The sequence below is a fragment of the Pangasianodon hypophthalmus genome, chromosome 1, assembly GCF_027358585.1.
Source record: "Pangasianodon hypophthalmus isolate fPanHyp1 chromosome 1, fPanHyp1.pri, whole genome shotgun sequence".
In the NCBI taxonomy this organism is placed as follows: Eukaryota; Metazoa; Chordata; class Actinopteri; order Siluriformes; family Pangasiidae; genus Pangasianodon; species Pangasianodon hypophthalmus.
The window spans coordinates 2,895,539-2,907,168 of NC_069710.1; the positions used below are offsets into that span (position 1 = coordinate 2,895,539).

The 11,630-nt window shown below is 40.1% G+C and overlaps 1 protein-coding gene across 2 annotated transcripts; it reads right to left on the minus strand.

Annotated features, from left to right (window-relative positions):
• Positions 1-7,887: 7,887 nt before the first annotated feature.
• eny2 (ENY2 transcription and export complex 2 subunit) lies at positions 7,888-9,542 on the minus strand. 2 transcript variants are annotated; one of them, XM_026914255.3, is made up of 5 exons: positions 9,430-9,542; positions 8,966-9,041; positions 8,802-8,872; positions 8,291-8,365; positions 7,888-8,172 (listed from the first exon to the last, which is right to left on the minus strand). In XM_026914255.3, the coding sequence occupies exons 2-5, from the start codon at positions 9,031-9,033 to the stop codon at positions 8,099-8,101; spliced, it is 288 nt and encodes a 95-aa protein (XP_026770056.1). In that variant the 5' UTR covers positions 9,034-9,041; positions 9,430-9,542; the 3' UTR covers positions 7,888-8,098. The 2 variants fall into 2 exon arrangements, with proteins under 2 accessions (XP_026770056.1, XP_034162510.1); XM_034306619.2 differs by lacking the exon at positions 9,430-9,542 and adding an exon at positions 9,333-9,414.
• Between the last annotated feature and the right edge of the window lie 2,088 nt (positions 9,543-11,630).

Genomic DNA, 11,630 nt, shown 5'->3' on the forward strand with positions numbered 1-11,630 from the left:
ATTTGCAGAGCAGTATTTTAAAATGATTTCCTCATTTTGGTGAATTCACGAGACCTGAACGTGCTCAAGCACTGAAGGCTGCACTTGAGTAAGACTGTTCTAGAAAGTAACCCTCCTCCCCTGGAATACAAAAAGCAGTCCTGGCCAAGGTTTGTTTTCACCTGAAGCAGCCATTTGTCTTGGCATGTGCCCAACGTTAAACCACTGTGTATGTTTCTACGGTCTCAGAGGGCCTGTGTGCGCACCATAACCACTTAATGTGGTGGGAGAACTAAAGATCTCCATAACAATCTTGAAATTGTGAAACCACACCATTTCCTTGCACTAGCACTAACACGAGAAAAACATGTTTTCCTTAAGTAGGTGCCATCCAATACAGTCAAGTGAGAATTGCAAACCAAAACCATTTCATCCTTAAATGAAACGTCAGTGTTTTTTGGAACTGGGCTTTTTATAGATCCTTAAAATTTTTTGTAACAATTTTAAAAGACAACTGAGAATAATTCTGCATGACTAAATTCTGGGGTCTGATTTGATGTGCTTATACATTCTCTTGCATGCTGGAGCTTTTTGAGGCTATAATAAGGACCAGTCAGGTAGTGCTCTAATTCCTGGCTCGAAGTCACCCAGCTGCACGGTGGCAAATCTGAAGTGTCTAACGCATTCCTCGCGCCTCGTTTAAGACAACAGGGTGGAGTGGGATCAGAGACGCATGTTTGTGGTGAGTTGTTATACAACAAAAGAGAAAGGAATAAAGACCCATAGTCTTTTCAAGTTAGGAATCCAACCAGCTTTAGCAGGATTCCTAACATGGCCAGAGTCATTAAACTTTGGCCACAGACCTGAAGACATTAGTGATAATTGTTTTGAAGGGTTTACAATAAGCAATAATAAAAGAGTGTCAGTGCTATGTAATATGCATGCATTAGCAGGAAATGTCTAGCATAGATCCCCCGTGAATGACTGGAAGTGGTAGCAAGGTTCAAATGTTATCAATATGTTGCACAAGAGCATAGCTATTAGTAAAACGTCATTAGCAGGGAATGATAAGAAACCATAACACAGGCTATACACATAGATATATACATATACACAGGATATATATATACATATAAATCAGTATGCAGAGTTTATATTATATATTTTTCATATCAAGTGGACATAAGTATGTTATTATATAAATCTCCACAATGAAAATAGAAATTGTACACAAAGGGCCTCTTAGCAAGATGCTGCTGACCTGGAATACATATGTGCATACGAGAGTGCATACATGACCCAACAGCATATGTGTGAGGAGCAGGGTGGAGTTGGAGCCCTGAGCTCTGTGTGTGTGTGTGTGTGTATACACTCTGCTGCTGAGCGTGACTGGATGAGGAGAGAGAGGCCCTTTTGAGGTGGATCCTAAGCTAAGGTCCCAGGGAGTCATTTCATCTCGTCCACGATACAGCATTCTATATGTGGGTGTGAGTGTGTGTGCATGTGTGTGTGTATATATGTGTGTGTGTGCACGCATGGTGCTGGGCTCATTCTCTGTTCTTCTCACCCCGCCTGTCTCGCCTCAGTCGTGCTGGAAGTGCAGAGGTTTTGACAGCTGTGCTTGGCTCACTCTGATGGTAGTCTGGAGGAAAAGGGTGTGTGCTGAGTTTGTGTGTGTGTGTGTATACTAGAGAATCAGGTGAACTCATGTGCATATGCTCAAATGAGTTTGTGTATAGTGCAATACTAATGCAAAAATATATGCTGGTATATTGTTGATTGTTTATAACTGTCTTGAATAAATCAGATAAATGACAGTTGGATAGTTAACAGGGAGCAATAGGCGAAGGTGAGGTGAGAGAGAGAGAGAGAGAGAGAGAGAGAGAGAATGTGTATGTGTGTGTGCATGTGTGTGTGTGTGCATTGAGGGTAACAGTATTGTGTGTAGGCATGATCAGCATGGCTGAGGCTTTGGGAATAAAGCAGGAATGTGCTCTGGGTCGGGGTTAGCGAGCAGCTCAGCCCTGCAGGGTCGTGGGGAGCACAGCCAGGCTGGCCACATGAGTCTCACCTGATCCCTCTGCTAACCAGCCGAGTGTGGAGGCCCGAGTCAGCCTGAGAACACACTCCACTTACCTGGCCTTCAGGAGAAAGCTGTCTCTGGGGTAACATTCAAGGTGTTTTCACTTCTAACTTACCTTGTGGCAGCCAGATGTCAGGGTTGGAGTAGAGGAAGGAAAAGGCTAATGAAGCAGCTTGCGGCCAGGTCAGCACAACTGATTTGAGTTGGACTTACTCAAACTCCAGAACTGCTATTTCATGTGTTACATGTAATATATCATACTCTTTGCTGCTTTATTATTTTCATTGGCCGATGATGCGAGTCCTTCACAGCTGTGAAGTGAAGTACATTAATTAGGCCCAGAGAATTCACGTAAGAACAAGGTGAATCACTTTGACTGTACTCTAGACACATACCTGTACAGACGTGTTCCTGCTGTTTTACAGTAATGACGTCAAACATGAGCCACTATCAGACTCATCACAAAGCGCTAATGATTTCACGCAAAGCTGTAAAACACTAACACCTCCATGAGCTGCCCGTAAGCAGCTGATAATGTCTAGGCCGTGTTTCTGATGGGAAAGAGAGAAAGAAAAATGCATCTTTTCCTGTGTTTCTTTTTTCCTGCTGTTTTCCAGGATGGTCATAATTTGAGGTGGTTATGCTCTCGTGGCAGAATGAGGAAGCAGTTCTCTTGTCTCCCCCTCTCGTTTGACTAAGACGCTCATAAAAACACAGGACATCCTGTGGACTTTTAATGACACAGCACACATTGTAATCAAATGAGTCAAATAAACACTCCTAGCCATGGCATCCTATAAATGCAGTGCAGGTGTTTTTATTTATTTATTTTATTTTTTATTTTTATTTTTTTACATTTTTTTAAATCATCTACTCCATTGTAATATTACACTGGTAATATGTTTTTATCATTTAATCTACAGTTCTCAGATGCTGAGGGTCAGACCACCTCAATCAATCAAAATCCCCAAAATGATGAAAATAATAATCAGCAAGACTGGATCCAGTTTTCAGCAGTTTATAGTCTGTTGATGGTGGAATTTGTTCCAGGAATCAGTGTGACAATTTGGTATTATTATGCCACCAGGTGGTTGATGTTTGCTATAGCTGATGAATGTACTGCAGTCGGATAGATCGGACAGAACAGAGGTCCGGTGTCCTGACATCTTAAAACTCTACACATATGTTCAACCAAATGGCAGAACATTCAGGCATATTTTTACTTAATTTCCTTCTTGTTCCCTACTGATGTTTTTACCTTCTCTTGTTTTGTTGTACTGATGTTTTAAACTGTTTTAAATAATTCATTTGAATCCACTGGTGGTTTGGAGATCCATAAAACCCTGTATTTTACCAAGGAGTTATGAGCTGTGAACCAACAGGGTGGGTCCCATACACAGCATTAACACATCTGCTCCTGCTTTAATCCTCTCCATGTTTTCATATGTTAATAACTTTCATTAATGACTTTATTTCATTCATTGTAAAACCACTATGGGGATGTGCATAAGCAGTACATAAGTGATTTTAAATGATTCATATAAATACTCTGTTCCACTGTGATATAAAGTTTTGTCGTACTGTGTTATTGTATTACTAAACATGTCCAGATGTAAACAATAGAAAAAGACGAATGGATTTGATAGGGGGTTAAAAATGAGATAGTTTGATGAAACAGCGGGTCATTTATGATTTATGGCCATATTAAATCAGAGTAAGATGATACTGTATGTCTTTTTATTGTGTCATCTGTCCACAACTGAGAGCCACATGTGAAATGTACACAATAAATCTCCAACAGTGAACTGATACAAGACGAAATTTACAATGTGCACTGGAATCTTTCCTCCTTGTGTCCTTAACAGACCGTTGAAATATATTCGTACATACGAGTGACTAATTGACACAAGTTGTCATAATAATCTACGGCTCATTCATGTGATGTGTGCGCTTCATTTTGGTGTGAATGGCTTGCATAACACCTGGTTCCATACCAGCTTTTGGACGCAGCAGTTGCTGTGATACACAGGTCATGCACTCTCCCTCCCTCCTGCTGCTGTGCCCTTTAGACATGATTAACTATATTCTGCTTTTTTCCCCATTCCCCTCTGTAGCATCTCCTCCTGTGCTGGAGCATAAACCTCAACTCTGCCCCTCACTTTTCCATGGTGACATTCCCGTCTTCTCCGACGGTCAGTACTATTTGTGCCCGACTGAAGTTTGTGGGCCATGTAGTGGCTGCTTGTTTCTGAGGTGCTGTAAGTAAACTGCTGCCTATTTTCTGCTGATGAGAGGTGGACTGCACAAGCCGAAGACGGGGCTGGCTGTGATCAGGGCTGTAAATTCAGGTGGGGAGGGTGAGATCCTGTAAGACGAAACCTCCCTTTCTGCCAGTATCAGCACACGACTCCACAGAGACAAGAGAGAAGAAGCAGGCAGTAAATCCATTGGAGTTCACTGATAGCGCTGTTTGCACAGCCACCGCCGCTTCCTTTGATCAAATCGCCGGGGGAGCAGGGGGTCGTGTGTCGCTGCCAAAGGTCAGCTATATATTACACTCCTAAAAGTGATTACTGAAATTCTTAACTGAAACCATTCTGCTGCCAGGGTGTGCCAGAAGCCCCTGCGGCGGTGTCTGGGCCGCTCGGGGGCCTCTCTGCAGCCCTGTTCGCCGCACAAATCCTCTCCGCTTGTGTTTTTTATCATCTGAGGAGGGCCTGAGCAAGGCCCACATGGAAACATGTGCTATCCGATTGCAGCATCAGCGGGCAAACGCTGGGAGTGTCTGCGGCTCAGGCCTCACAGTCAGGAAATATAAATGTGTACCACACTTCAAAGGGAGAAACTGCAAATTAAGGCAAGCCAAAGAACAAGACAGTGAGTGCCTTGGTATCAGCAATAACATAAACATGCCTGGCTTATATTTCGGTCTTGTGCTGTTCAGACTTCACCGGTTCATCAGCAGTTCTCAGCTATGCTGTAGTTTGACACAGAGTAAAAGATGGTTTCAATTGAGTCATAATGGCACACATGGCACCTGAGCAAATTATATTGACTGTAGCAATCAGCATCCATAAAGCAGTGGAAAGTCAGACTCCTTTATGGTGGAACTGAGCGTTTTTAGTGATTAAGAGGATAGAATTGGTCATATGGTGCTGGCCTGCACAGCCTGGCCTTTAGGTGTAGAGGTCTCATAGAGAATTACACAAACCATCCAACTTCATTTGTTTCAAGTCTACGTGTTCTCATAAACAGCATCCTCTCTGTCACCACTGCAGAGTTAAGATACTGCCATGTTGGGGCTAAACACGAGGAATGTGACTTCATGCTCAATGAAACTTAATACACATTTGCTGATCATTACCTAACATTGCCTTGTGTTAACTTTGGCAGACCTCTGCTTGGCTCTTAAATTAAAGGGGATGATGTATTTCCTCTTATTTGTTATTTGCACTGAGCTACTGAGAGTGAGTTTGTGTGTGTGTGTGTGTGTGTGTGTGTGTGTGTGTGTGAGAGAGAGAGAGAGAGAGAGAGTTTGAGAAGGAGAGAGAGAGAGAGAGAGAGAGAGAGAGATGTCTATGTGACCAGCTGGTACATGCCAGAAATAACAGAGTCAACCTTGCTCTAGAGTCTCATTAGCTGGTGGAAAACAGTTCCCCTGAGTTGCAGCAGGGTGTAAATATACATTTAAAACTTCTCAGACCTGAGCACATTTTATGCCAAATTTTCCTCCTCTCTGACAGAGGGGACGAGAGAGAGAGACCCCATAAACTATAAGCTGAAAACCCATGTTGCACATCCTGTAAAGTTAGTCACTGTAATTCAAAGTGAATTAATGGAAAGCTGCATACAAACCGAGAACTACTTCTAGTGTTTTAGACAGCAGATATATTTCAGCATGCTTAGTCTAACCTGAACTTAAATTTACTCTGTCTTCAGTTTTATTCATGATAGAGTTATAAAAGAAAAAACGAAGGCTGCACAATTATGTTAAGTGATGAGCAAAATAACAGGATAAACGTATTTCTTTGTTTTGAAAATACTAAGGGTAATAAATATAGTTAATTGAAAAATATAATGTGCAAAAAATATAGTAAATAAATGAAAATCATGGAATAGATCAGCCATGAGAGTACAAAAAAAGCAAAACCAAGAAAGAATGACCCGAATAAGGAAAATGGTTGTGTGTCCTGTTCTTTGAGATATGCAGTAGCCTTTTCAGGATGAATTTCAGATATATCTGTCTTTACCAACTCAGCACATGCAAAAGCAGCATAGACATAACAGCTTTTATTTCACTGCTCTGAATTGCTAATAGCTTGAGATCTTATATGGTGCTGTAGACTTCACCTGCAGAACCACACTTTTAGGAAAATATGGTTCTTCTAAGATTCTTCTTCAGGGTTCTCATTGACTCACTTTTAGTTCAGAAACTCCACACAGTCTCTTGATCTCAGGATCGAATCAGAGACCCTGGAGCTGTGAGGCAGAAATGCTTCCTGCTGTTCCACCACCTCGCCATTAAGAGTTCTTTGATTCCGAAAAAGGATTCTACATGAAACCCCCCTTGTTTAAATAATTGCCTAGTTTCAGGACAAGGATATTTAAACCTCAATGTTACATTTGCATTATTTATTAAATACATAGTATAGTTTTAAAAAAGTATAACATTACAATGTACTGTATACACTGATCACCCATAACATTAAAACCACCTGCCTAATATTGCGTAGCTCCCCCTTGTGCCACCAAAACAGCTCTGAACAGTCAAGGCATGGACTCCACAAGACCTCTGAAGGTGTGCTGTGGTATCTGGCACCAAGACGTTAGCAGCAGATCCTTTAAGTCCTGTAAGTTGTGAGGTAAGGTTGTCCAGCACATCCCACAGATGCTTGATCTGATTGAGATCTGGGGAATTTGTAGGCCAAGTCAACACCTTGAACTCTGTCATGTTCCTCAAACCGTTCCTGAACAATTTTTGCAGTGTGGCGCGGCGCATTTTCCTGCTGAAAGAGTTCACTGCCGTGAGTGAATACTGTTGCCATGAAGGAGTGTACTTGGTCTGCAACAATGTTTAGGTAGGTGGTACGTGTCAAATTAACATCCACATGAAAGCCAGGACCCAAGGTTTCCCAGCAGAACATTGCCCAGAGCATCACACTGCCTCCGCCAGCTTGCCTTCTTCCCATAGTGCATCCTGGTGCCATCTCTTCCCCAGGTAAGTGACGCACACACACACCGGCCATCCACATGATGTAAAAGAAAACGTGATTGATCAGACCAGGCCACCTTCTTCCATTGCTCCATGGTCCAGTTCTAATGATCACGTGCCCATTGTAGGAGCTTTGGGTGGTGGACAGGGTCAGCATGGGTACTCTAAAACCGATTTGTGGCTACGCAGCCCCAAACGGAGCAAGCTGTGATGCACGGTGTGTTCTGACACCTTTCTGTCAGAGCCAGCATTAACTTTTCAGCAGTTTGTGCTACAGTGGCTCTTCTGTGGGATCGGACCAGACAGGCTAGTCTTTACTCCACGCACATCAATGAGCCTTGGGCGCCCATGATCCTGTTGCCAGTTCACCGGTTGTCGTTCCTTGGACCACTTTTGGTAGGTACTAACCACTGCATACAGGGAACACCTCACAAGACCTGCTGTTTTGGAGATGCTCTGACCCAGTCGTCTAGACATCACAATTTGGCCCTTGTCATAGTAGCTCCATATGTTTGCCCATTTATTATACTTACATTTTAATGAGTAATTCCAATTGTAACACTTTTTTCTTTTCCTGTGGCACTCCATGCAACAAAGCAGTCAATAACATTCATTTACAAACATGAATAAACTTTATTGTTGAGACAACAAAATCATTCACCAGACTTGCTTTTTATTTCCTCACCAATATTCAAGGCAGTACACAAACACATTAAAAAAAGAAAAAAAGAAAAAAAAAAAAAAAAGAATGAAAAAAGAAAAAAATCATCAGTTTTACAGCTGATGTGGCATTTCAGTTGGCAGAGAGTCCAGTATCCTGTCCATCATGTAGAATGTTGAGCTAAGAAGGCCCTTATTCTCTGCAGAAGCTCCTTCTTTACACTGTCAGGCACCAACGCTGAGAAACATAGACAACACTACTTGTTAAAATCATTGGGAAGTAATTTATTACTTGTTTAGGTATCTCTGTTCTTAATAAATTGAGAGTTTATAGAAAATGGAAAGCAGAAGCCTACCTCTTCCTTTAGGAGTGACTCCAGCCACCAAGTCTTCTACTGTGACATTCTCAATCCCCTTTTCCTTTATGACTTCTGAGAAATCAGTTTTGATGTAAGCATGAGAAGTCAGAAATCAGTTTTGATATGATAAAAGAAGTCTTTAAAAGTAGAACTAGGTCAAGTGCAGGTTGTATAATGAGCAATGAAGCAAACTCTAATAGCAAGTCAGTTTGAACTGATGACTTTGGTTCGTATGACTTTTTCTCTGGTGGGAGATCTCATATTTTACCAGTTTCTCCAAACAATGCATTGTTTGAAGCGGTGTGTTTTTCTGATAAGATGGCATTAATTTTCTTGATAGTATCAGCGTTGGAATTTCAAAACGATTACACACCCAGACACTTTCATGCATGATGATCGTGACTAATGGCCATGGCCTACGGTCATTACTGATGACTGTAAAACTAGTGGACTTCCCAGCATCTAATAAAGTCATCATTCCATGAGTCACTCCAGAACCTGCTCTTACCTTTACAGTGTGCTTTTAACTGATCTCTCCAGCCACACTCAATCAGCTTGGCTCTGAGCAGCTCTTTTAACCTACAATGCAGATAAAAAAAAGAACAAGTCTTTATGTATAAGTCTTTATAATAATAATAATAATAATAATAATAATAATAATAAACTCCTTACCGCTCCCTCTCCCCCATTTCAATCAACTTCTGGTTAATTGCAGCCCTCATCTGTAACTCTTTACTCATCACTCAGCCTGAAAGACATCAATCTTCGGTTACAAACAAACAAACACACACACACACACACACACACAAAACATGGCTCGCCAAGTAGCTGCTAATCTTAGCTAAGACATTTCTCTCTTTTGGATGTCATAAATTAGCGAACCAACAGACAACCACGCGAATAATAACTTAAAAAGCACAGTTTATCGTCGTGTCACGTTTTATTTTTGATAATAATTTGATAATAAAGTCTAAATGCTACAATACTAATGGGTTAGCTAACATTATTAAGTTAGCTTGCTGACGCTATTTATGCTAACCTGCTCGTACTGACGCAAAGTGAACACATGAAACATCGCAAACGCAAAGCATACACAACTAGTGATGTCAGAATGTCACTATATTGTAAAAACTTACCTAAACTGTTACAGAAATTAACATAATGTTTTCATTAACGGATGCTAGAGGACCTTGTGGCCAACGGTCCCTACCTTATTTTGGTCCCCTATGAAACACGCAGATAAGAAGAAAGGTTCCTACGTGCATGAACTGTGCTTTCGAAAAAAAAAAACGTGATTAATTAGGTAAGTAACGAAATTGAGGTACCTAAATGCGTCCTTTGATAATTAAAATTATTTAATGCTGTGTATTTAGTAGTAAATTACACAAAAGCAGGCTACGTGTACGATTTCACCGTTTCCTGGAAGTGTACCTAAATAAAGGTTCCCTGATTTATAGCAGCTTTATATCAGCATGTATTAGTTTAGTGTTCTAACTATTTCTCAGGACACTGATGATATGAACAATATGAACAATAACATTTCTCATTTTTATATACAGAAAACGATTGTTAACTTGTTAATCATGTTAACCATGTGGTGGCAGTATTGCTTCAACTTGGAAAAATATACCAAGAACCACAACCATTAGTCCTGATATATGGCCCTGAAGTAAAGAATATATAATATATTTGTCTGGAAAAGCTGAAAAAATGCATAAAATGAATAAAAATGTGTATTTGAGTTTTGTTCCAGATTAAATTTTTGAAGGAAAATCATCAGCAGGTCATAGAAGTTCCCAGGTTCCACTTTTATCTCTGTTTAGGGGTCCAAGCAAGTATATATACACATATATATATATTTTTTATCTTTGTTGACCTGCCGTATCCCTGTATGAGGCGTAGTGATCCTCATACATCCTTTTAACACAGTAGGACATGGTCCTTGCTCTTATAACTACACAACCTTCCTACTAGTTTTGCTGGAAAAATCAGTAGTTAATAAATTATGCTTCATGAAAAATAAATGAATAATAAGCCAGGAATATGCTTACCTCTGACGAGTTCTATATTTCTATGATTGAGTCAGTTAGCAGTAAGGACCTCATAAAGGTTTTTGAAAAAAAAAAAAAAAAAAAGAACGAAACCAAGATCATGTTAGATCTTTTTCCACCTTTAATGGGATATAGCAAGCAAAATTCCAACAAAAAGTAGAAAAACAAATAGAAATCTCTTAGGGAAAAAAGAAAAATACTTAGAATAACCTGGTTGTATAAGTGTGCAAAATCCTTAAATAATACTTTGTTAAAGCACCATTTTGCTTGTAATACAGTGCTCAGTCTTTTTGGGTAAAAGTCTACCAAATTAGCACATCTTAATTTGGCATTTTTATTCCAGATGTATCAAATTGCAAGAGAGTCCCGTGCACAGTCCCCTTTAAGTCATTCCACAGGTTTTCGATAGGATTTAACTCTGGGCTCTAACTGGGCCATTCCACAATGTTGATCTTCTTCTGCTGAAGCCATTTCTTTGTTGACTTGGATTTGTGCCTTGGGTTGTTACCGTGCTGGAAGGTGAAATTTTTCTTCAGCTTCTAACAGAAACATGCAAGTTTGTGCCAAAATAGATTGGTAACAGAGGGAATCATGAATAGCTCCAATATTGTCTAGAGCTCCAGTCCCAGCTGAAGAGAAGCAGCACCATAGCATGATGCTGCCACCACCATGCTTCACCATGGGTATGGTGTTCTTTGGGTGATAAGCTCTCTTGTTTTTGTGCCAAATATATCTTTTAGAATTATGGCTAAAAAGATCTACTTTGATCATATCAGACCATAACACATTTTACCACATGGTTTGAAAAAATTTAGGTGGGCTTGGATTTTTTTTTGTCTGAAAGGTGGCTTCCATCCAGCCATCCTACCTCGCAAAAACCTGCAATTTTAAAAGGGGTGTCTAGACTTTTTATATCCACTGTATATAAAGTACTGTGCAAAGGTCTTAGGCACATGCAAAGAAATACTGTAAAGCAAAGATGCCTTAATTAAAATGAAACATTTCTACGTAAAAATATACTAATGAGCAGTACTAAACTGAGCTAAACAAAGTTAATATTTGGTGTGACAACCCACTGCTTTTTAAAAATGCATCAGTAGTTTTGAGGTTTTATAAGGAAATTGGCAGGTAGGTTTTTACTAAGCATCTTGCACTTCTTCTGGAGTCTTTCTTTTTGTTAAAAAATTAATGTTTGGAATCTAAAATGTTTTTCTACTGACTCAGTAATGCAGAAGTCATAAAATAAACATCTATAACAGAAATCGTATTAAAAAAAATTAGGGTGC

Coding starts and splice junctions, on each gene's coding strand:
- eny2 (XM_026914255.3), bottom strand. CDS start 9,033: ATGAGTAAAGAGTTACAGATGAGGGCTGCAATTAACCAGAAGTTGATT. Junction 8,873..8,965: donor GAAATGGGGGAGAGGGAGCG/GTAAGGAGTTTA, acceptor TCTGCATTGTAG/GTTAAAAGAGCTGCTCAGAG. Junction 8,173..8,290: donor AGTCACTCCTAAAGGAAGAG/GTAGGCTTCTGC, acceptor TATGTTTCTCAG/CGTTGGTGCCTGACAGTGTA.